The sequence below is a fragment of the Eschscholzia californica genome, unplaced genomic scaffold (assembly GCF_041429995.1).
Source record: "Eschscholzia californica isolate CP2 unplaced genomic scaffold, dmEscCali1.0.p SCAF_1, whole genome shotgun sequence".
Taxonomy (NCBI): Eukaryota; Viridiplantae; Streptophyta; class Magnoliopsida; order Ranunculales; family Papaveraceae; genus Eschscholzia; species Eschscholzia californica.
The window spans coordinates 47,765,473-47,791,593 of NW_028238198.1; the positions used below are offsets into that span (position 1 = coordinate 47,765,473).

Below are 26,121 nucleotides of genomic sequence, written 5' to 3' on the forward strand. Positions count from 1 at the left end.
GGATTAACAAATTAAAATAAACAAAAAGTTTACTCTATCAATTTCTTATTCGCAATGTAGTTTAACGATCTTCTTAGCAATGTTATTTGACAATAGGGCCATCATTGAGGGGATACGTTACACATCGATGGGCTCTTTCCCACCCATAAAGTACAATATTGATAGGAAGGAAATTTTTTCAAAATTGTAAACAAATGTTAATCTATAGGGTTATTTCCCTAATGGCCCCCTACTTTGTGACTAGCTTCACACCTGGTCCCCCACTTTACGAAAAATATCTATATGGCCCCCTTCCGTTATAACACCGTTACTCTCTCTCTTCCATTTCTTTTCTCTCTCCTCCAACATGTTTTCTCTCTCTGCCACCTCGTTAAAACCAGCCACATCATCATCTTCACCGACCGGCCAAATTTCCGGCCGGCGACCTTCAAACTTTTTATTCTCTCTCTCTAAAAAAAAAAAAATTTTAATTCTCTCTCTCTCTCTAAACTTCGGCGAAGGGGGTTTCCTCGTCGGAGAGAAAACATGCTAGATGAGAGAGAAAAGAAATGGAGGAGAGAGAGTAACGGTGTTATAACGGAAGGGGACCATATAGATATTTCTCGTAAAGTGGGGGGCCAGGCGGGAAGCTGGTCACAAAGTAGGGGGCCATTAGGGAAATAACCCTAATCTATATTATCAGTTGGTAGGACATTTGTATATTGTCCCACATCAGTGGTATCTTTCCGACCCTTAGTGTACAACATCAACCCTCATCTTATCGGTGGAGAACTGATCAAAATTTCTAAACAAATGTTGTTCTCTGTTATAGGTCGAGACTGTCATCACGGAAGCCACAGGTTACACTAGTAGTGGTATCTTTTCAAAATTTTAAACAATAGTTGCTCACTTTCAAAATTTTACACTAGTAGGACTATTACGGAAAATGTGAATGTCCAGCACCCCCAGAAGTTCTTGTGTTAAATGGGTGTCCACTGGTTATGGATTTAAAACATATAATAGGCGCTTTACGCCTTTGTGGGCGTATTCGAGCTTCCAAACATGGAAAATCACTCCATTCCCATTCATTAAAACTTGGGCACTCTCAGGATGTCTTTGTTGCTAATAATCTAATCTCCATGTACACTGATTTCTCTCTCTTAAAAGATGCCCGTCAACTGTTCGATGAAACGCTTGACAGAAATGTAGTCACTTGGACTACTATGATTTCTGCATATACCAATGATGGGTTTCCTATTGAAGCTCTAAAAATCTTCAAACTAATGTCAGAATACGAATTAGAGACACCCAATCACTTCACATTTTCAGCTGCCTTAAAGGCATGTTCGCTGTTAGGGGATCTTGAAATGGGTAAGTCAATCCAAAAGAGTATATATAGAGCTAATTTACATTTCGATACAGTTTTGATGAATACCCTTTTGGATATGTATGTGAAATGTAGGAGTTTGAATGATGCCCGAGAAGTTTTCGATTTGATGTTATCGAAAAATTTGACTTCATGGAACACCTTGATTGCTGGGTATGCCAAGGAAGGTAAAATGGAAGAAGCTGTTAGTCTATTTTATCAAATGCCTGTACATGATGATGCTGTATCTTGGAACACAATAATTTCTGGTTTTCCGGTTAATGGTAGTTTAGAGGCGTTAGAATTCGTTCATATGATGCATAAAAGTGGTGTTAAACTTGATCAGTTCACATTTCCTTGTGCTTTGAAATCTTGTGGATGCTTAAAACTTTTAACAGTTGGAAAAGAGATTCACTGTTATGTGGTCAAATCTGGTTTCGGGTTTTCATGTTTTACAGTTTCGGGTATTCTTGATATGTATGGAAGATGTAGCCAGGTTGATGATGCAGCAAAAATGTTCGATGAATATCGAAACAGTGACGGACCTACTGGTAATAATTTAGGACTTTGGAATTCTATGCTTTCAGCATATGCTCTTAATGAACTTAATGGTGCTGCTCTTGATCTGGTTTCACGAATTCATAGAGGAGGTGCACCATTAGACTTCTATACATTTAGTAGTGCTTTAAAGGTCTGTATTAACTTGATGGATTTCAGATTCGGACTTCAAATCCATGGTTTGATTGTGACTTGTGGGTACGAACTTGATTGTGTTATCGGAAGTGTTCTAATAGATTTCTATGCAAAACACGGAAAGCTTGATTATGCATTGGGACTTTTCAAGAGGCTTCCTCAGAAGGATATAGTTGCTTGGTCTGGGTTGATTGCAGTTTGTGCTAGAAAAGGACCGAATCACTTGCCTGTTTCACTCTTCAGAGATATGATTCGCTTGGATATCGAAGTAGATGAGTTTGTTCTTTCAAGCATTCTTAAAGCTTGCTCCACTTTAGCAGGGCTTCAATCAGGCAAACAAGTTCATGCATATTGTGTTAAGTATGGATACGAGTCAGAGGTCATAACAATTTCTTCTCTAATCGACATGTACTCGAAGTGCGGTGAGATTGACAGCGCATTAACTTCATTTAGCAGCATGAGTGAGAAAGATAACGTGTGTTGGACAGGGATTATTTCTGGGTGTGGGAGGAACGGGAGAGCAAAGGAGGCACTTGGGTTTTTTGAAGAGATGCTAAAACTGCAAGTTACGCCGAACGAGATCACGTTTTTAGGTGTTCTTTCTGCATGTAGACATGCTGGTTTGGTCGAAGAATCATTGTTATTCCTAAGATGCATGGTAAAAGAACATAAATTGGAGCCACAGTTAGAGCATTACTGTTGTGTAATCGATCTTCTTGGTCGAGCTGGACATTTCAGAGAAGCTGAAAACATAATTGCAAATTCTCCATACAAAAATGACCAAACCTTATGGAGTGCCTTACTTTGGGCCATTGGGGTTCATGGCAATGCTGAGTTTGGTAATCGTATAGCAAAGTACATCGATTCTGTTTCTTCAAAAGATCCTTCTGTATATGTAATGCTTGGAAATCTTTATGCTAGTTTGGGAATGTGGAAAGAGTCAACTGAATTGAGAGATATTACCAAAAGAATAGGTACCAAGGAAATGGGGAAAAGCTGGGTTGAGGTCAGAAGTTGACACATGATGCCTAGCTTGATTGGTTAGAGAAGCTCCCTAGTACCACATTGAACTGGTGAACGGAACTGCATCATCTTGACGTTCCCGAGAGAAACAATATATACCAGATTGAGATCCTATTGCATCATAGGATTTTGCTAGAGATGGCGATTGTTAGGCAGGTAACTTGTGACAAACACTGCCAAAAGCAACTCACTTTTATTGACTGAATTTTTAGGTCTAATTTGAAGTTCTAATAATCATTTTTGGGTTCTTTCGCAGGGGAAATTAAGGCAATGTCACTTTCTATGCTTCTGCACGTATTTCCTTCAAATCCTTACCAGTTTAGGTATGAGTTACGGCAAAACAGTTCATTAGAAGATGCTACGACTCCTGGAGCTTCCCAGTGAAATAAGCAAATGTAGACCAAAGATGGTGTTTGTTTCTTCCCCTTATCTGAATCTCTCGTCTGAATCTCTCGTCTGAATCAAACGGGTCTAAATCATCTTGAATAAGTCATGCAGACTAGTCAAACATCACAAGTCAGACGAAGACAAACATTAACAAATCTCACCCCAGTCAATTTAGACCTTGTGTCAAACTTCAGATCTGACGTAGGTACTGTTTTTTTTCATAACTCTAAAATAGATGAACTCCCCTTGATGGATATATCTTTTTCGGTGTTTCGGGTCCGTTGTAACTATGTATTCTTTGTTTGTTTAAGAAATAAAGGAAGCTTCTTACTTCGTTTGGTTACCTTGGGGATCAAATGATTTTCTACAACTTCTCCAAAGTTATTTAACACCACTTTAAGGTCCCAAAACCTCTCCACTAGATACCGGTACAGAATATCCTAAGCTATAAATGTATCGACAAGAAAATGTGTAGCTTTTATTTGGTAATTGCTTTCGCAATCGACAATTTCGAACCACACTATAACAGCCAAATTCTGTTGCCAACCACAAGGCTGCATCCAGGCGAATAAACATGGGAAAGTTTGAGCATGTTCTCCCTAACTAAGTACTGTATATTTTTTATTTTATTTTTTCAGACCAGATGTTTGTATTTCAAACTTAAAAAAAAATCTGAAACTCTAGCTGAATTAAGCAATGGTCTGAATGTGCTGAAAAAGAGCCCAAATGTGTCAGACTTCAAAACAAGTATGGAACATAAGCCCAATTTCTGAAATGTGCCAAATGACACTTTTGTCCCCCGTGATTTAAGTTGAATCCTGTCTATATTTAAATATTTCACCATCTGCGAACAGATGTTCCACCGATCACCATTGACCATCGACCACCAACACCAACACCACCGACCACTAACCACCACCGACACTTTTGTCGAACCCCTCCTTTCTCTCAGACGAAGGGAAAGTGCCATGTGAAACCTTAAAACTTTGAGGTTACTCCATGACTCTCTCACTTTCTCTCTTCTAATTGTTGTGGCAGAAGAGAAGAGTTTCACTTGAAATCTTACAATTCTTCATGCCGGTTACCAAAAAGGAAACTCGTCCTTTATTTTGTCGCGACAATGGGATGATGGAGAGAGAAAGTGATTGGGTTCATCTAAGATTTTCCGACCCAAAACTTGGTTATCCTTATACAAAATGTTACTCTCCAATTCATCGTCCTAAATTTAACACCTTTTGATCTTTTTGAACAACACTAAGCTACGTATATGTCGATAGAAATTATTTTTAACAGTAAGATACTCTAATATCTATGAACAAATGAATATTTATAGATGTATTAATTTTTAGATAAATTTCGTGTGAATGAATGGATGAATGCATACAATCAAATTTCGTGGTCACACTTTTTGTGATATATAAGTTCGTGCACGAGCATTCCAAGACTCTCGTGAGTGTCTACACTATAAGTTATCTGCCCCCGGATCCACAACTACTAATTTGATTCACCAAACACCACCACCACCATCGAACTCTCCCAATCCTTGTGGATTGAGGGCAACCCTCAACCTCGAAGTTTTGGGACCTTTGATCTTTAGGGGTCGTGTCCCCTTAAACCAGAGAGATAAGAGGAGCGAAGTAGAGAGAAAGAGAAATATACGCGCCAAAAACCCTTGGTTAAAGTGGTAAAATATTTAGTCTTCCAACTTAGAGATCAAGGCTTCGAGGCAAGCTGACAATTCAAAATAAAAGAAAGAGAGATATATATCTGAGGGAGAGAGGTGTGACTTTACAGTGAATCGCTGGTCCAAGTTGAATGTGTGCCTGAATAGTATTTAGATGGTGTATTTGAATAACAAAACCGCTTTCAGAAAAAGGTGCACAAGTTTCCTATGAATTTACAAATTGTACTCAGGTAATGGCGTCAGAACATCAGGCTACAGCGAGTCACACCATTTCGTAGACCTAGAAGAACAACAACAATTAAGAAAGTAGAGCAAAGAAGAACAAACGAAAAAACGTGAGGAAATTTCAGTCTGAAACGTAACTGGAGTACCATATAGAACAGTTCCTCTCAACAACTAAAAAGAAAATATAGTTCCATACTAAGAAATTCAAATGTGGACATTACCAACAATCACATACCAATTCAATTAAAGGTTAATCTAGAATTTACACACTAAAGGCTGAAGAAGAATATAAACTGTCAGAAACAGAAAGCCTCTGATTCTTTACGTTTATACGAGTGCAAAGAATGGTACTTGAATACAAAAATGACGCACTTCATCAATAGTTCGCATACATAAATTTACAACACGTTCATCTAATATCGTACTTTTTTCTTCTTTCTACACGGAAATGCCCGCTTATTTTTGTACAACCCTGTGCATGTACATTGAACATATTAGACATTGGTATTGGGCTACGATATTTCTGTTTTATCTTGCTTCTTGGTTCTCTTGTTTTGATTGAGTGACGTAGTTTCATCACTCTCAAATGGTAAGACGACTACTGGTGTAGCAGGTATGGTGCCCCAACGTTCCTTTAGAAGGCTTATAAATCTCAAGACCATTTCTCGGCGGAACTCCAGATTACGTGTAAACAGATCCAAGAGAAAAAAGGCAAGGATGTATCTGAAAGGAACAAGTATGAGAACTGTTGCAGAAGTTAACAGCACCAGAGCAACTTCAGTTGTTATCTGCAAAAAGAAACAAGCATAAAAAGTAGGATGAATTAAGAGTAAATTATCGTTTTAAATTCAGCAACAGAATTCAATGCAAGAACCTTCTAATGAAGTAGTTAACAAATACAGAAATTACTGCCAACCAAAAGAGAAGACTGGTCGTCAGGAATTGGGTAATTTATATCCACTTATGCACCAGCTCCCTAGAACTTTCACAATGCAAGACCTAATATGATTGTAATTGTTGGAAGCTGGGGGTATATGTGATGCCCTGAGCCTTAGCAGTTAGCGATATTGTCCCCACTTTTGACACCCAAACCCGAGTCAGCGAGTACGGGGTTTTGCTCCCGATGAAGGCGCCACAAGCCCGTCGAAGAGGCCCGACATGTTCGGAGCTTGAGCACACACGTATAGCCCAATCAAACTAGATACAAGGACAATCAATAGTATTGTTCTTGCATGGGAAATAGCTAGTATTTGTGACAAGTTAGGAGTGACGGACTGATTGGACTTTATTTGTTAATGAGTGATCCTTCTCTATTTTTAAGTTTTTCTTTGTTTTCTACCGTTGTTCGTCATCATTATGGATATTAATGTACCTCACTTTCAGCATATCCGAGTGCCTTTATTATATATCTATACAATTTAGAATACTAAATGAGCAGATACATCCATGATGTAAATCTTGTAATTTTTCCAAAACAAAGAGCTCTCTGTGGCATCCAATATCTAGGTTAGGAATTAAAACAGAATTTTTTCGATAATAGAAGAAAACAACTTTCACTTCACCCCTGTCGACTATATATTGACACTCATGCTACTTTGTAATTTTTGTCATATGGGATACTCAGGTACTCCTGCTAGACACTGGAATAATCATGTCCAGTAACTTGAGTGAGTATAGTGTGAAACTTTATATGTACATTTTTGGATGAACATGATTCGTGCTAAGACCATAAAACTTCCACCCTAGATTGGGTATAATGTCATAACAGTTGATCCAGAAGTAAACAATCATTAGTACAGAAATAAAGAAACAACAGCTAAAACAAGGAAATATAAGTGTACGGCGGGATCCCCGTACTGACCTTTTTCCACTTGGGTGTTCAAGAGCAACACCTTGTACCAGTTTTGTATATCGATACTCGTACCAGTTCCATGTTACATAGGCGAAAACAATACTTATTTCTACATGGATGAAATGAAAGAAAATGACATCAAGTGACTACATACCTGAGGTTGACCAGCTACAAGGATTGTCCGGATCTTAAGGAGTGTGACATTTAGATTCTGGAGATAGCTTTCTAGGTCAAGCATGGCTTCTTTAAATGCTACTATCTTTTGGATTGTGTTTGATGGTGGTTGATCACGTATTGTAACCTTTCCGAAGGATCTACCTAGACGACCTTGCTCTTTCAGCCCCTTCATTAATAACATGGTAACTGCTACAACCATTAATGTCATAGGAAATACATAGGACAACATGTTCCTACAGAGAAATGTAAGGTCAGCATTAGTCAGAAATCGAAATTCTGGAAGCCGAAATAAATCCTTTTTGTAGATGAAGCTCAGGTTGGCATATGGAGTATAGAAAACGAAGGATGGTTGTTACTCAACCATTAATCTCATAGGAAATACATAGGACAACATGTTCCTACAGAGAAATGAAAGGTCAGCATTAGTCAGAAATCGAAATTCTGGAAGCCGAAATAAATCCTTTTTGTAGGTGAAGCTCAGGTTGGCATACGGAGTATCGAAAACGAAGGATGGTTGTTACTCACAAGCAACACTTTACGGTTTTACATTATATCTTTGCCAAGTATGCAAATTGTAATAGAGAACCAGAGATAAAACATTACGACTTTTAAAGTTTTTTGATTATATCTACGAGAACGTGTGGCACAGTCCGCAAAAAATTCAACTAAAAGAATACTTTTTTTGAATACTTCGAAAGTACAGTCCTTCAGTTTCTTAGCCATAAGTTGGTTTATTTTACTTTTCCAAATATTTCCCTACATAGAGGCTTATAGCCTATAACAACAAAATTGAGAACATACCAAGAAGGTAACTGCCCAAATGATATCTAAGTACGTAACAGGCCCTGGAAACAGTTAATGGTTTCAAGATAAAAGAAAAAAAATTCTTTTCTTTCGAGAACAATATAAGCCAATGGGTTAACAAAATGCATTAACATCCAGGATATCTACAAGATTCTACATCTTGTAGAAAACAAACTGTTTGTTGAAAGAAAAAAACAAAATATTGATGTAGGATGTCTCCAAGTGGGCATAATTTTGAAAGAGTAACCAACAAGAACATACGTTGCTACGCATCGACTGAGGCACTCAATGTATCAAAATAATCAAGTAAGACATAGGCATACCTGAAAATGATGGTATAAGAGAAGGCAAGAAAGGAGACAGTCAGGTGTGGCTCTTTCCAGCGTGTAAGTTTATCGAAGTTCTTAGCAATGACAACCAGGGGGAGCATGAGTTCCTGTGTAGCAAACAATGAAGATTGTTCTTATACCCTTTTCAACATTGAAATCCTTTCATCAAGAACCAATTCCCCCTAAAAGATGGTTACTTTAAGGGAGAAACGGTCAAAAGTCCCTTGGCCAAATTATCTTTTGTCAAAAGAGGATCTATATATATTTTAGGCTTCAGCTCCCTATGAAAGGGTTGCACAAAGTACGGTCTGCATAAGTTCGCACTAAGTATGTAAAATCTTCACATAGTTTGCGCAGGTTTGTTTGCATAGAGAGATGAAGTCTTAAAACAATATTGCCGTTGTCTTTTCCTAACGAAGACCATCAATAAATTGGGTCTACCAAAAACATCATGTTAAAAAAATCCATGTTTGCAGATGTAAAATAGCTAAAATTTAAAAAGTTCTACCAAAAACATCATGATATATCTTTTCCCTATTTTAAAATCCTTTTATACAATTAGAAATGTATAGAGAAGAGGGCTTGACTCGGCGAGTGAGCCAGTAACCTACACGTGAATTTGTTACGATCAGCGAACCCAATAAATTAGGTCCACTGGACTTTTACATATCCATGATCTCATGAAACCGTTTCTCCAAGAATAAGAAAAAAGAAGGATACAGAATGTTTCTTAACTTTTTAAACATTAATGCCATCAATAGCAATGTTTAACAAAGAATCAGTCATCCTTTAAGGCTTAAGCTCGCGAAAATTTCATTTGGATTATTTCGCACATTAACATTGTCCCTGGCTCCCTTACAGAAGTAAATGATTTAAGGGTGTCGTAAGAGAGAGAGCGAGAGAGAGAGAGACGTACTTTGAAAAGGTCGATGTTATTGGGGACCCCTTTGAGTGTTGCAGCATCAATAGTGGCTTGGGTTTTTTCAACAATTTGGCTTTTCTGTTTACATAGTATTGTTGCCCTCTCCACAAGAGTCTTGTCTGCCACAGTAAGATTTTTACTTAAAACTAACCGTGGCCTCACAGAAGCGCTCTTCCAAAAAGCAACAGCTATACTGGATGACCAAGATGGAGATCTCATCCACCTCCTCAAATAAACACTTCCATCTATGTCAAACACATGACTGCTACTTCCAGAAACATCATCTAGTGGTCCAACCTTTACTAGATCCTTGGCTTCTGAAACTTTTGAAACCAATGGCCCACCCCAAAAACTTACGGCCAAAGTCTGTGAAACAATATCACCATATGGCGCACTCCGCAAATACGAGAACTGGGCAAGTTTCGTTGGATCTTCTGATAACTTTCTGATAAATTGAAGTGCCTGCAGTCTAGTGACACTATTGATTGCACTTGTAGTAGCCCTCATCTTCCCTTGATGAGCACCATATACATGGGATACTGATTCATCACCATCTGCAGGTCCATATTCTCGTATAAACTCATGCAGGGCAATAACTTCACTGATAAAAGCATGCCAGACATCTCTTCTAATTTCACCACCAAAATCAACAAACTCCAGTACCAGAGGTTTGGATCTGTTCAGAAAAGAAACAGTGAGGACATTAGATACACCAACTGACCTGAATGTGGAACGCATAGAGAGTCCCAGAAGAGGTCTTCCATGATGGGATAATATAACCAAAGAATAATATGCAAAGCATAAAGGATTTATGAAAATCCTCTTTAAGTGTATCCTGTGTTAGAGAAGCAAAAGGAGGCTTTAAAGAAAGCTTAACCAAAAATTTAAGAGCTTTTAGTCTTGTACTGAAATAATTAGGTATCGACATGATCGTATCCCAGATTACCCACCCAAAAAAGTAACATTAACAAGCACCTGATTTGAAAAAGTAAGAACCCTAGATAAACGAGAAGATCAAAAGCAAGAATAACTTAAATAGATTAACAGATAAACGTATCACGGTTTTGGTTTCATGTGATCAGAATGGTTTGGCTATAATATTACTAAACCCTATCAAAGCTGGAGAAATTGAGAAAGAGAATCGTTCTTACTGAAAACATCACATATATAATGGTTTTACATTAAAATTCTTCTACTAACCGGAAGCTTATAATATTGCGATGTATATTACTAAGGACATAACACGAAGAAAATGACTGATCGAGATACAAGACATTAAAAAATAAACTAGCGACACACTGTGTAGTCAAAATTATCACCTAGGCGGGCTTACGCAGCCTAGGCAACATTTGCTCACACCTAGGAGTCAGGCAACCCAAAGTAACCCTAGGGCCACGTGACCTAGGTCAACTAGGCGAGCAAGTCAAAAGGTTAATGACACACCTCGCTTCGCCACACGACCTTTCAGAAGATCATCAAAATAGAATCTGAATTTAATGGTTTCTCAAGCGTAAATACTTATGTCGGAGATTACAGGTTACATTTAAGCAGTTTGGTTTCTTGATATTTTTTAATAACATTTCAATGCGAGATAGTCATCTCGTATGCAAGTCTAGTCATTCGTATGCAAGTCCACCATCACCGAATTACTTTTAAACTGTACTCTCAGAACAATTTATTTATGAGTGAGTTGCCCCAGCCAAGATAGTCATCTCGTATGCAAATCTAGGCATTCGTATGCAAGTCTAGTCATGATGTAGTTTGGCTCAGACTCAGTTGAATGTTGTAGTTTGGCTTAGACTCAGTTGAACTCGGCTGGGGCAATTCACTCTCAAGGCAGTCAGTTGGAGTTTTATGGGAGAGACTTAGCCGTCATAAACAAATTTCTGACATTGTTATACATACTCTGCTCAGGCTTCGCCTATTGGCTAGATCTAGTTATTCTGGAGTCCAACTACTTAAGGAATGACTAGAATGTACTTTTTACTCCATATGATTAGCGGAAGCTTACTCACCCAAAATCAGATGAAACAGAGACTGCCGAGTCGAAAACTGCAGATCCGAAGGGCCCAACTTTTGCTTTCTCCACCCTGGAACTATGCACGGTAAGATCTAACCTTAGAGATTCTTTTTTACCTGTCAGACCAATAGCCTGCGAAATAATAGTGATGAACAAATCAAGAGATCAAACAAGTTGATGAAGGAAAATTTGCGAACTTTAGTTTGAGTTGAGCACATTCAGTTTTTTGACATTTAAAACCTTGTCCATAAGCATATAACTTTCAGGAAGTGTAATATTGATCAAAGCTAGAAGAAGAATAATTTACCAAGAATACTTCGATCAAATACATCATACAGACTTATATATTCTAAGGTAGGCTACACGAGCTAGACTAACAAAATAAAGTGAAGGTGGATAACTTATGGAACAAAAGATAGGCTAATTCCAGCTTAACTTCCTCTAAATTTGATCCTGAAGAGGTCAGGCTTCTCATCCTGTGTTTCTGTCATTTAGCAGGCCTCCACGTGTGCCCATCATCAAGCGTAATGCACAGTTACAATTTCAAAATTCTAAGAGCCCTACAACGGCAGCCTTCTTTTCATCAAATTTGAGCACAAATTAGCAGCTACGTAGTCCGGAAACCCATCCCGAGGCTCTTATTTTAGTTATCCCACTGATGTAGGTGCAAGAATGAAAACAACAAATAATTGTAATGAAAGGTTTTGTATTGATACTTGAATGATTGAAAAGTAAAACTGGAACCTCCTTTTATAGTTAGAGGATACAAATTCTAATCAAACTAGGAAATAAAGATATCTTAGAAACTACTAAAAAGGGTTCTAGTATAATTAGGAAACTAGACATTTATTAAAACCAGGAAGCTATCAAGGGGGTCGGTTGGCCCGGTTGGATCAGACGGGTTGACCATGATGGCAAACACCGTACACCCCCTCTGAGGAAAAACTCCTCCTTGACTCGTGGTCTTCATAAACGTAACCTTTGGGAAGAAGGTGAAGATGCAGCGGCATTGAATGTCTGCGAAATACTCATCTCTGATGGAAGGTCAATGATATATGCATTACACTGATTTTGGTGAGGGAGCATAATGGCCCACAGTTTTTTCGAGCTGAGTTTCTTATAAGTTCCAAATGCAGTTAGTTGTTTGGTCATGTCCTCATGTGGACCATCACCAAGTCGCCGACGGCGAACCTCGATGGCCATGGCATCAGCCGAGGCTTTATAAGCCGAGTTAGCCTTGGGCAGATTATCACACACCTCCTTGTGATGGAAACAAATTTTAGTAGCAAATGAGGCTGAGGCATGATCATAATCTGAGAGAAGAGGAAGCGGTATGATATCCAACGCATGGCGGGGTCGACAGTTGTACACGATATCAAATGGAGCCTTCTTAGTTGATCAGTTTACCGTGCTGTTATAAATGAATTCTGCATGTGGCAAAGCAGACTCCCAAGTAATTTCAAAAATACTTGTGGGTACGGAGAGGTGTATAAAGACCGGTACTATAAACTCCCCCTATACTAGTTTGACAGGTATACCATCGTTCGGGTAACATCACGCCGAACCTGGGGCCAATAAAAAATGATCTGATACCAGAGCCAAGGTATTATCCCAACCCATATGTCCTTGTTATGTAATTCCTAAATGATATGTTCATGGAGAGAGGAGAGAATGCACAATTGGTTGCCACGAAAAAGATAACCATCAACAATGTTGAACCTATCATGCAGATGGCTGGACTGGCATGCAGCCCAAATGTAGCCGAAATCAGCATCGTCGGGATAGAGATCAATAATACACTCGAAACCGGACACCTGGACTTGCATCGTGGTGAGGAAGCTCGCACAGCGAGTGCGGGCGTCGACAACCAAGTTTTTCGGTCCGCATTTGTGGCAGATTATAAAGCTAAAACATTTGATAAAAGAATCCATCGCATTTGATCGGCCTTTGTCTGATCGTCCAATGCTTTGAGAGCTTGATGGTCCGTATTTCCATAATCTGTCTTGCTCTAATCAGGGGAGGACCCACGTAGGGGACCACGGGGGCACGTGCTCTCACGGGTCCTACAGGTTCCTTACTTGTTTGCTTACGTTCCCTACTTGTTTGTTTTACTAATAATACGAACACAATACTAATATTAACACAGAATCTATGTTACCAAGTTGGTAGATGAAGAAGTTACCCCAAAGAGGTTTGAGCTTCAAATCTCACATCTGACACATAATTTTCTTGTATTTTTGCCCTAACTTTTTCATTTTGACTCCTGATTTCTGAGATTTTTATTTTTGGCCCCACATTTTTTATACATTCAAATTTGGTTATCCTTTTGTTTGGGTTCCATGTAAACTCTATTTTGCTTTCTCCATATTAGCTTTGTGCCCTCTTTATCATTCTTTTCTCCTTTCATATATTTTTTGAAAAACATTTTTCTCATTCAACTTTATATTCTCCTCTCTTCTTCCGTTTTATAAAAAGAAGCTACATTATGATTATTTTTTTCAAGATTAAAGTTCTCTAGTATTTCCTACTAAAGTTTTTTTAGATAATTCAAGTGTCTATAAGGCTAATAACATATGTTGAGACTGAAGTCGAAACAACTCACGAATTGATGATAACTAATTTAGTTGAGAGTGTCAATTTAACATATATAGAGATCATTAGGTTAAACAACACTTCAAGATTTTCTGACATGTCAATTATAAGACAATACTTTCAGTATTGTTAGTAGAGATTGTTAATGTAGGCATGTAGCTCTGTAATATGCAATTAATTGTGATATTTGGTTTTTTTATAGTATCTATTATATTTGGTTTTTTTACTATCTATTATAGTATCTAAAAATTCCTGGGTCCGTCACTGGCTCTAATACCAGCTTATGTAAGCGCTCGCGGAAGCATTGAAGTTTAAGTAACTAAGAATGAAATCAACTAATAATACCGAAACTAATTGTAGTGAAGGGTTTTTATTGATTCTTGAATGATTAATAACTAAAACTGGATCCTCCTTTTTTAGAAGTAAAAGGATAAAAATTCTGATCAAACTAGGAAAGATTGAAATCTTAGAAACTACTAAAAGGGGTTGTAGACTTGTAGTATAATTAAGAAACTAGATATCTAATAAAGCGAGCAAGCTAATCAAGGGGGTTGGTTGGCCCGAATGGGTCAGACAGGTGTGACAAGTGATGGCCTCCATCACTTACATATCACAAGTTAAACCAAAGCTTATCCAACCAAATATATCACAAGTTCATAAAGCTTAGCTAGACTACAGCGCCAGACTACTCACATTACTCACAGATTTTGCAAAACACACATTAGGGTTATCGAAAGCCCTAGTCAAGTTCCTCATGCTCAAACTAACAATGAAGGGAGGAACAAGTGCAGAGTTTGTCTACGCTGGGCGAATTACCCTATCTTTCAAACGCAAGTCTTTAAGGATTTAGTTGCAAACTTCAGCAAGGTTGACGGGTGAAGAGCATCATAATCCATACAATAGAACAAGGAGTTTTCTTGGATACACAAAAACAAAATATCACTGGGGCTAACAATTCACAGCATCATCACAATGTTACACCACATCAAGTGCATCAGACAACGATAAATAAAAAGCCTGTTACGCATACGGAAGTCCGTGGGAGGTTTGTACTTCATTGACTCACCTACAGCAAGAAGAGCAGTTGAGTTGTGTTGTACCAACCCAAAAGTTCACCAATTAAGAGTTTTCACTTGAAGACTCACGTCGGCGGCAGTTACAACCAGGTATTGAAGAAGTTAGAGAGATTTTTGTAATGAATCGTAGCCTCTGTACATGGGAGACTTGATGCTTATAAAGGGGTTTCCCCACCATGAAACACTAGGGTGTTTGACTAACACTTTTAAGTGCTATCACTTGGAGGTGCAATAACGTTTTTTTTTTTTGCATGATGTGATTTTTCTATCACTTTTAAGTGCCACAGACAAAGTAATTATCTATTTCCCCCTTATGTAATAACATAGTCTTGAAATTTTGTGCACTGCATGGTATTAGTTAAAAAAAAAACTAGAGTGTATGAATAGTGTGTCAAAAACACCAGAATTAGGATTTACGATGGGGATGGGGTGATTTTGTTATCAATGAAGGAGGGGAGAGGGGAAGAATATGGGGAAGGAGGAGTAATGAAACGGAGGAGACTTTGTCAAAGCCGTAAGGAGGTTTCTATGTATTGATGATTTTATTTAAGGTTTTAGTTTTTATACCTGATTACATTTGTCCAGTTAGACCTAACTTCTTAATAGTATTTTAGTATATGTTCTGTACGAGATCAATCTCAACTCAGTAACTTGCTGTATCCACATTACGAAATATGACACCTTGTCCTCTGACACGACAAATATCAGACGAAAATATCGAATACACAAAAGATCACATACCTCAAAGTATAATGCACTAGTAGTTAAAGTAACTTTTCCTGGCCATGGCACGTTATTATCCCATTTCAAAACAGGTCGCTTCCTGCTAGATCCCATGCATAAGATCAGCTCGGTAGATAACTCCGCAAATTCTGCACTTTGATATGACTTGCGCCTTTCATGCACCCTGTAGTAAAATGCACATAGATGCAAATTGAGCATGCAAGAATATCTACTAGAAGTAACCCCCCCACCCCCCCACTATCCTCCTTCGTGACGGAAGGGAACAGTCTCTACTCCCGACTTCGGTAGAGTTCGTACACCACCCTTTGGTGTAGTGGTAGGACATCCCTCTTATGCCCATGAGGTCTTGGGATCGAGTCTCGGTGGAAGCAGTTTATCGCCAAAGATTTATCTCACGTAATTTAGGCTTGTCGGGCTTTAGGCCTCTTCAATTATTGGTTTAACTTAGGCAGTTATCTTGCTTATCACATCTTAATGATGTATCAATGCCTTGTAACGACTAACGTAGATCGTAGTCGATTTCTCAAATAAAAAGGACTTCGGGAGTATTCGTTCAATTTTCTAGGTTTAGGATCTCCACTGATGGAGAACCTCAAAGTTGTATCTGACATGAGATCTAAAGAAAACAATGAAAAAGAATCATAGAGGAGGAGAGAGAAAGAGAGTAACAAAAGGCCAAAGGTGGAGAAATTAAAACATGAGCATAACATTGAAGAGTTAAAACTTAAAATTCTCCTAGATTTTCATGGATGGAACCCTAACTAAAGGGGGTCAAACTTGAAGTTACAAAAAACAAGTGGCTGAAAAGGAATCGTGTCACAAGATAGGTGCCAAAAATGAATTACCACTTGATTTTTTATAAGCTGCGAATAGAATGCTATTAATTTTCATTCGAAACACTACAATTACTGTTAGAACATGGTACCATGTTTTAATGCTTGCTTTTCAACAGAAATTCCGTGGTTCTAGTCTAGACAACATTTTCAAACTTCCTAATTATTCCAACAATCGACGTACATCAGTCCAAACGGACCGACTTTATACCATAACTGAAATTTAATACCCTCATCAAAGGTTACAAAGTAAAAGTGAAAAGGAAAAATGTTTTGTAGTGCGCGTTCACCTTACTTTAAGAGTTCCTCAATGTATGTCATCCACAAGCTCAGTGACAGTGCACGTTCGTTTCCAACAAGAACCCTGAAAAGATTATGCGCAGTCGACCTATCAGCAACACCAGATACAGCCGGAGCAACGCGTACAAAGGCTTCTTCTCCAACTAGCTTTCTCTTCAAAGCCAATAATGAAGATCATCTACTTTAGAGTTTCCTCCGAGAATTAAAATTTCTAAAATGTTAAAATCCAAAGCCTTTCCAAACACATTTTGAAGTAAATAACGGTCCTCTACTTCAACAGATACGAATAATAATTAAAATCTCAAGTATCGATGGGCCAGTGCAGGTCAAATTTCACCAAAAAAAAAAGAAAAGGATTGACACATGATTATCTAACAATGAAAGGCAGTGGTGATTAGTTTATCAACCATAACTAATGAAGAAAAATTCTTCATGAACTCTTACAAGTGTTGGCATGTCATGGTATTAAATTAAATTTAGACAACAAAAGAAATTGATGCCATGACTTATGGTGTCAATGGCACGTATAGCGTTTAGAATGTCAAACCTTCAAAGAACTCTCAGACTTTTCAGCAGATGAATCAGTATAAGGATACTCCCATGCAAGCATTGTTATGAATATTAGTCTTTGGAATGCTGGTTCCTGTAAAAAAAAAAACTTATTCGTCAATTAACTAGAAACCCTTGCGTGAAGGTAGCTAGGATATTACATATAGTAGCATCTAAGCCTACAAAAGGCAGAGAAATGGGCCAACTCTGTTGTGAGGGGCCAATTTATGTATTAGGGTATAGGGGCATTTGGGATAGTCCAGATTCCTTCTAGATTTTATTTAAGAGGCACTATCTTCTTTTAGGACGAAAATTTTATCTTATTATCTTGTTTAGAATTTATTTACTTGGGTGGGACCTATCCTCGTAATGCGAAGTAGAGACAAACTCATTCCATTAAGGAGTCCCCATTTAAGTACCTCCGCCCAGAACATGGTTTCTTTCTCTCTCTCTCTCTCTCTCTCTCTCTCTATATATATATATATATACACTAAGAAACAAATATGAAGGAGATCAAGTCTACTAGAAATGAAGGAGACAGAAGTAAAAGAACGAGGAGAGTAAATGACAGAAACTTATTTGCATGACTTTGAGCAGACCACAGATCTACAACAAGCTTGATTGGTCGGTGAAGTGGTCTCCCTCCTTCACTCCCTCTGTGTGTGTGTGTATTTCTGAAAGAAACCTTATCTTAGTATATAACCGAGTCACTGGGTAAGCCAACTGGCCCATGAATTCCCGAGTGACTCTGGACTCAGAAATCAATTTCTTAAAAAAATTGGGACAGGCTACTTGCGTTTCAAAGTCGATCACTGACTCACTTGTGTACCAAATTGGCTACAATAAAACACCTAAAGACCTACAAATACTACCATTTTTATGTAGTTTAATCTATCAATTCACTTTGTTATGTTGAATGTCATGGAAGCCATCTAAGTGCAGCTTAGACACTAAGAAAAACTGAAGTTTGTGATTGTTTAAGGTAGCAGATATTATTAGAATTTTTTAAATAACTAAATGTAGTAGATTGAACAGGGATAATTAAATGTATACCTGACTCGGTTTTGAAGGTTATTGATAAGAAAATGTGCGACTTTCTGTGGCATGATAAGGAAGACACGAAAAGAATCCACTGGGTAGCTTGGGATTTCATTTGTCAAGAGCTGGAGGGGGGTTTAGGCATCAAGAATCTGAAAACAATGAACAAAGCTCTCCTCTCAAAGTGGTTGTGGAGATTAGCTAATGAGAAAACGGCATTATGGGGAGGTATAATAGTTGAGAAATTTGGGGAGGAGCAAGGTGGTTGGTCGCATAAACCTATCAAAGTTCCTTTTGGTTGCGGAGTATGGAAGGGTATTGTAGGTATAGCTCAAGATTTCGAGAGACATACCAAATGGAAACTTGGAAATGGTCAAAACATTAAGTTTTGGCACGATACTTGGTGCCATCATAAAGCAAACAAATTAGTACTAAAGCAAACAAATTAGTACTTTCGTCCTAAATCGGAAGGAGAATAGTCCAAACACCGTCGGAGCCTTGATTTCTTGAGACAAAACCAAGCAAAAGACTTTGGGAACCCTTTGCTAGGGGAAAAAAACCTTTACTATTACTTGATTTTAAAAGATGTAGACTGCCTTACAAATAGAGAGCTTCCCTACTTATAGCATCCAATATACAACCCTTCCACTTCTCTAGACAGCAACTAGACAACCCTCACATTACCTAGACACCTAATTAATATTTAGAATTTAATAATCTTGACTAATTAATTAGACTATTGACTTGACTGCCCCAGACCCTAGAGAACTTCTACCCTATTCTAGAACCATTTGCATCAGTCCCTCCTTGAAGAGAACTCGTCCTCGAGTTAGTTGTTGCTGCTCCGCCTCCATGATAAGCATATAAATCAGAAACATTAAAAGTAGAATGAATTTCTCATGTCCTTTCAGACTCATGCGATAATGCGGCAAATTCGGAAGGCTAGTTCCTGGGACCGAATCAATATGATGTTGGATACTTCTCGTAGGGGGTAATCCGACAGATAGATCACTTGGGAATATTTCAGCAAATTCTTTTAGTAGTTCTTCACTTTCAGTTGAATGTGTTTGTCGTCGTTGTTCCTTCGCCTCTCCCGAAACAAGAGCATATGTCGTCGAATCTGCCTCACACTCTTGTAGAAATGGTCGAATACTCAAAGAAGCACGCTCTTCTTTCTTTTTACCTTTGGGGAAGTCTTCATTTTGCATCGGAGCCAAAACCACTTTAACTCCATTCTTGTAAAAAGTATAAATGTTCTTTTCCCCGAGATGAGTTGTTTTGTTATCGTATGGCCATGGTCTACCCAACAATAGATGACAAGCTTCCATCCCAATGACATCACACAAAACCTCATCCGAATAACTTTTACCGATAGAAAAGGGGACACGACATTGATGTGTTACCTTTACTTCACCCCCTTTCTTGAACCAGACTACTTCGTACGGGTTTGGATGTGGTTGCATAGCAAGGTTCAATTTCGATACCATTTCTTTAGAAACAAAATTCTCACAGCTACCACCATCAATGATAACATTGCAAAGTCGTCCATGTGACGAACACCTTGTTCTAAAGATGTTAGTACGTTGGGGTCTAGCATCGATAGCTTTAGGTGCTAGCATGGCTCGTCTAACAACTAGAGCTGGCAAATCTTTGTCATTATATAGGACTTCATCTTCTGTGAACTCCAACAAATTTTCCTCATTAATGCTGCCACCATCGTCATGAGCAGCTCCAAAGCCCTCAACTTCTTCACTTACTAGTAAATTGGCGTTCTTCTTTCGACATTCAGCAGACTTATGCCCTTCTTTCCCACACTTGTAGCACTTCAATTTTTCCCCCACATATTTAGATGTAATGTCACGACCTCCCGGATTGAAATCTGGTGTACCACTTCCTTGATTCTGTCCACGCCCTTTGGAGTAAGGTGCTGGTCCAGAACTTTGTGTAAACGAAGGTCCTGTTTCGATATTTTGGGTTGAGCCACCTTGACCCTTATAAGCTCCTATTTGCACTTGCCCTCTGTCCATCTGATTTTGCTGATTATTAGGTCTTGTTTGTTGTGATTCAACCTTCATTGCCAACTGAACAGCACTAGCTAATGTCCAACAAGGCTGTAATTCGACCCAATTTCTTATATTTGGCCTTAGTCCCATCAAATAACGATGTATAACTTGTGTTTCTGATTCGACTAAGTTTACACGAGTCTTTGTTTTGTAGAAGTCATTGGTGTACTCCCGAACAGAACTGTTTCTTTGCTGAATGGATTGGTATTGTTGGAACAACATACCTTCATAGTTTAATGGAAGAAATTGACTCCGAATCAGCAGCTGCATCTTTGACCATGTCTGAACTCGCTCTTTTCCGGTCTGCATTCTTGTCATTTGTAGCTGTTGCCACCAAGAAGAAGCATACCCTTTTAATTTAACAGCCACCAATTTGACTTTCTTATTTTCTGGTAGCTCCAAATACTCGAAAATTCTTTTAACCTCATTCAACCAGTCCAAAACTTCTTCTATCTGTTCCTCTCCTGTAAAGTCTGGAATTTCTACTCTCACATGTGGATCTTGATTACGCCGAGTACCCAAATTGAATGGGGGTTGTCTTTCATAAGGCCGATCTTCAACTTCCTCGTCTGAAGATTCTTCTATATGGCGTTGTGTTTGTACCCTTGCTGGATCAGGTCCTCTTCTTTGATATGTGTGGGTAATCACATTGGTACGATCCCCCCTTTGTCCTTCCATAGTCACGTTAGGACGACCAAAGATTCCAGCTTGCTCAAGCCGATTACAAAGTTGTGCAAGTTGCTGTTGAAGCGTTTCCACGTCTTCCTTTATAGCCATATTACTTGTTGCGGGACCTGTTTCGGTACTTCCTTGATTTTGCTCCAAGTTATTACACCGCCCAGCCATAGATTCGCAAAATCACAAATCTAGTGTGGCTCTGATACCACTTAAAGCAAACAGATTAGTACTTTCGTCCTAAATCGGAAGGAGAATACTCCAAACACCGTCGGAGCCTTGATTTTTTGAGATAAAACCAAGGAAAAGACTTTGGGAACCCTTTGCTAGGGGAAAAAAAACCTTTACTATTACTTGATTTTAAAAGATGTAGACTGCCTTACAAATAGAGAGCTTCCCTACTTATAGCATCCCATATACAACCCTTCCACTTCTCCAGACAGCAACTAGACAACCCTCACAATACCTAGACACCTAATTAATATTTAGAATTTAATAATCTTGACTAATTAATTAGACTATTGACTTGACTACCCCAGACCTTAGAGAACTTCTACCCTATTCTAGAACCATTTGCATCACATCAGCTCTCTCTCAAAGACAGATTCCCAGCAATTTATTTTGTGGCGACTGATAAGGATATGTAGGTATCCCAGGCTTTCGATAGGATCCAACATACTTGGATGATTCAGACAAGGAGAAATCTCAATGACTGGGAGGTAGAAGTGTATGCTAACCTCCTGGGGTGGCTAGATGGCTTCAAGCCTTCTCTAGAGTCAGAGGATACCCGAGTTTGGAAGACTTAAAACCAAGACGACCTATCAGGGAAGAATTGCTATTTGAGATTAGGTGGGCAGCGGTAGGTAGGAAGCTCAAAAGTGGATGCTAAGCTTGTATGGTCGGCCAACATCCCACCGAGAGTTAGCTTTGAATGTGGGCAGCGATCCTGGGAAAGTTTCCTACTATGGACAATCTGAAGAGAAGGGGGATGCTAATTACCAATTGGTGCGCACGATGTAGAAGGGATGTCGAGTCGGTAAGCCACCTCTTCTTACACTGCAGCGAGGCTTCGAAGTTGTGGAACTACTTCATTGGTGCGGCTGGAGAGAAATGGTGCTGTCCCACTTCGGTTTCGTCGTTGATGGATCTTTGGAAAGGGGTACATATTAGTAAGGCCAGGAGGGACTTGTGGCTACTAATCCCTCCGGAAATTTGCTGGTCTATCTGGAAAGCCAGGAACGAGGGCATTTTCAAAGACTCTCCTAAGAGTCTAGGGGTGGAGGTGGAAGACGTCCTTGGCCTTCTTTTTCATTGGAGCAGAAATTTAGGGAAATATAGGAACTTGTCATATCTTGATTTCTTGTCCAATTGGGAGGATATCATGAAGTAACATCTTCCCTATGTGATACCACCAATTTTCTTTCGTGTACATTCTTTTTCTTTCAATATTAATTTAAACGTTTCAAAAAAAACAGGGAAACTTATCAACCAATTGTTAAAAGTCAAAAGAAAGAAAAGTTTATCTCCTCCACAATGGAGAAGATGAGATTGTGCAGATATGAGACAGAGTTGTCTCATGTTCTGTCTGAGCTCTAAATTAGACACCGATCGCATCAATTGTTTACCTCAGATAGAAGTTTGCAGGGTACGTACCAAGCATGCATGAAACACAAAACTGCTGAAAAATTGTGCATTGCCCAGTTTCGCAACAAAACCAAACCAACCAGGACTTTGGGGTTAGCCCAGAACCATTCAGTGTGAAGCTGAATGAGAAAAATTAACTGAAGTGGTCTAAATCTGCCAAGATATGTCAGGAAGGGTACAGCCAAAATATTGACCAACAGAAAAGGGGCCGAAGATTGACTCCACGCATGTTACAGGGGAACAAGAAAACTAATGGGAACATAAAACTTGAGCCAGAGATCGGTAAGAATGAGGTCTTAAATATGACTTAGGTAGCTTCTCTTTCTCCAGAAGCTACTCTGAGATCATTATAAAACATCGCTGCTATTTTGGTGCGAGTAATGTTCCTCATCTAAACCGGGATTTCCAGATAAATCATAATTTGCCTAAGAAGAACCTCTAGTTCTTGTTTTGTATGTTAGGAGGTTAGATTTGGGTTCTCAATTAACAATTAGAATGTAAGATTTCACCTTGAATAAAACTATGCACAGTTCTTTTCTATCTCTTTTTGTTTATACGGTACAAAATCAATTATGCAAAACCTGTAGAGAGTAACTACAGAGAATAATGGAAGTATAGTCTTGAGTTCAATACTTTATTTCTCATTGATGACCTTTCTTCTTTTCTTTTTATTACACAATAGGAGATGAATATGTGTATGATTTTTTACGAAATAGAAAAATGTCAGCACAAAATGTGGAAAGAACAAGTGAAAACAGTTGCAAAATCTAATGCCTAGAATTGCATAATTAAGTTGAATTGTCATCGAGAATAAGAGATGATTAATTTGAAAATGAATCGTATGACGTAACTAATGGGTTTTGCATCCTTCCACTTAAAATTGTCCTTGGTGCTCCATATGTAAGTCTTCTAAAGCCAAATACTTCTAAGTTCAACCCAGACCATAAGTATTATAACTAAAACACTCCTATAATGCTTTCCAAATTGAAATTAGAGCTAGTAGCAAGCCAATCAACATTGAGAAGTTTTGTGACAATTTCCTTAATGCCATGCTTGTTCCATTTTACTAGATGATTCTCTTGAGCAAAACTCCCCATATACCCAAATATATGGGAGCATGCTTCAGTGTCCTGGTAAATATGGGGGCTTCCATAGGAAACAGCACAACTTTTTATCTGTAATTCGTGACTAATGCAGATAATTTCTTTCCTCTCAAAATGAAGCTGACTTCTAGAAGACTTACTCAGAAGAATTTTACCCATAGATTTAGAACTTCGTGTAAAAGTGGAGTCTCAATTTTAAAGAACTATCACCAACAATTCGTGACTAAATTAGGACAGCAGTTAGACCAATTATTCTTTACAATAAAAAATACTGCAAATTTGAAGTAAGTAACAACATACAATATTATGGGAATGTGTTTACACCCATTTTTGTTGTGTCTTTGTTTGCAGATAAAAAACCATAAGGAATCATGTTAATGATAGGAACTAGGTTAAAACAAACACAGATTACCAACCTTCAAGGAGGGATGAAAATCAGAACTATCCCTTGACAAGAACCTAAAGCAGCAATACTCCACAAAGTGGCGGGCATCATAGCGTAAAGCTTCAGGAACAAGCGTTTCGTAGATTTTCTTCATTTTCTGTCCGGTTAACCCGTTCATCCTGCCACGCAACAAGTGGACAACTCCAGTATTTAAGTTCGTCAACATTTCAAACAAGAACAAGGAAACTATTCAATGCTTAAAAAGAAACCACCTCAGTGTTGAAGCGAAAAACGGTTTAAATGAAGCATAAGTTGATTTTTATGAATGCTGAGCGGCATGGAATTATAATAGATAAGTACCTCACCTCATTTGATAAGCTTTCTCAGGACGGTTTACCACATAAAAAAAATAGTTATAGGTAAATTTAACCGACGCCTAAAAAGTAATATTACATTTTTTAAAGTCACGAGCCTACTTTCATGAGATGGCCAACTCGATGCCAACAACAAAAGAATCTTGGGTCTGCCGTTTACGTTATCAACCACCGGAAACACCACCAACTAAACTAGCAAGTTTGTCCCAATTTTTTTTGAAACTAAGTTTGTCCCAAATTCAAACAACATACTATTTCCGAGCAGATACTTACATATAAACAATTGAAATTTAAGCAGAAAAAGAACTTGTCAAATATATAGAGAGTTTTTGGTAAAGAAAATGAAGTGCAAATACCTGCTGAATTGCTCAATTGAAACAATAGCAGGTACAGAAAGATTCCCATTAGGAGTTTTACTATTAATTGTTTGTTCAGCAACAAAGAGTTCTTCTATATCTCTACTATCTGACAAAGGGTTTTTCGGGTCAGTTCTTCCACCCTGCCCTTTTGTTATCAATGGAGCTGTCACTTCATTTAAAAAGTTCCGAGTCTTCCCAACCCATAAATTCCACTTTTCTTGAACCAAATCTATCAAAAAAAAAACAATTAAGATTATCAAATAGTTACCTACAGAAACTCAAGCTACCTCTTTAAGTTCCCCCAATAGAATCAAATCTCTATATTACATAAATTTAACCCTATATTCTGAAAACGAACTTCAATTTGTTTCTCAATGATCCCAGAAATTGAAGTAATAGTGTATAGAAAGACTTACTGGTATCAATTTCGTTTAGTTTCCACTTATCGCCAAAAGATTGAGCAACGAGCTTCAAGCGAAAGTTGTGTAGTTGATTGTTTCTTGGGAAGAATCGGAATTTGGAAAAATCCCGGATTGGAAATGAGGAAATTGGTGATGGGTTGAGCTTAGAAGTTAAGCTGAACTGCAATTGCATCTTCTCCGATTTAGAGAGAGAGAGAGAGAGAGAGAGTAGTGAAAGTAAATTTGGATTTATTTGTGTTATTTTCTGATAGGAGAGTGACTTTTGATCATTTGAATATATCGGAACCTATTATTAGGCGGAGGCGCGGACCTCTAAAAAGGTACGCGATTTATACAGTAGTAGATGTAGAAATTATTGGCTAATTCCATTTTGGTGTGTATCGCTCACTTGTTTTTTTTTTTTTTTTTTTTTTTTTTGTTGAAAAGTGTGTACAGCTCACTTAATGGATTATGTTTGTAATGAACAAAATTCTATTCGTCTCTCCATTTGGATTATGTTTTGT

The 26,121-nt window shown here is 38.3% G+C and overlaps 3 protein-coding genes across 5 annotated transcripts; 1 reads left to right on the forward strand and 2 right to left on the reverse strand.

Moving 5' to 3' along the window:
* The first annotated feature begins 794 nt into the window (after window positions 1–794).
* LOC147567264 (Pentatricopeptide repeat (PPR-like) superfamily protein) lies at window positions 795–3,791 on the forward strand. Its single transcript, XM_086653893.1, has 3 exons — window positions 795–3,217; window positions 3,318–3,577; window positions 3,624–3,791. The coding sequence occupies exon 1, from the start codon at window positions 981–983 to the stop codon at window positions 3,054–3,056; it is 2,076 nt and encodes a 691-aa protein (XP_086510019.1). The 5' UTR covers window positions 795–980; the 3' UTR covers window positions 3,057–3,217; window positions 3,318–3,577; window positions 3,624–3,791.
* A 1,775-nt stretch (window positions 3,792–5,566) lies between these two features.
* On the reverse strand, window positions 5,567–26,121 carry LOC147567265 (chromosome-partitioning protein, putative (DUF639)). 3 transcript variants are annotated; one of them, XM_086653894.1, is made up of 12 exons: window positions 26,052–26,121; window positions 25,613–26,001; window positions 25,194–25,425; window positions 24,495–24,642; window positions 17,554–17,649; window positions 17,002–17,159; window positions 15,871–16,036; window positions 11,457–11,593; window positions 9,436–10,117; window positions 8,514–8,626; window positions 7,364–7,619; window positions 5,567–6,145 (listed from the first exon to the last, which is right to left on the reverse strand). In XM_086653894.1, exons 2-12 carry the CDS (start codon window positions 25,788–25,790, stop codon window positions 5,870–5,872), a joined length of 2,442 nt encoding a protein of 813 aa, XP_086510020.1. In that variant the 5' UTR covers window positions 25,791–26,001; window positions 26,052–26,121; the 3' UTR covers window positions 5,567–5,869. The 3 variants fall into 3 exon arrangements, 1 of the variants encoding a protein (XP_086510020.1); XR_015230728.1 differs by lacking the exon at window positions 26,052–26,121 and having other exon boundaries at window positions 7,219–7,619; window positions 25,613–25,979; XR_015230729.1 differs by lacking the exon at window positions 26,052–26,121 and having other exon boundaries at window positions 7,364–7,784; window positions 25,613–25,979.
* On the reverse strand, window positions 18,821–22,844 carry LOC147567266 (uncharacterized). The gene has a single exon (XM_086653895.1). It carries the CDS (start codon window positions 21,500–21,502, stop codon window positions 19,370–19,372), a length of 2,133 nt encoding a protein of 710 aa, XP_086510021.1. The 5' UTR covers window positions 21,503–22,844; the 3' UTR covers window positions 18,821–19,369.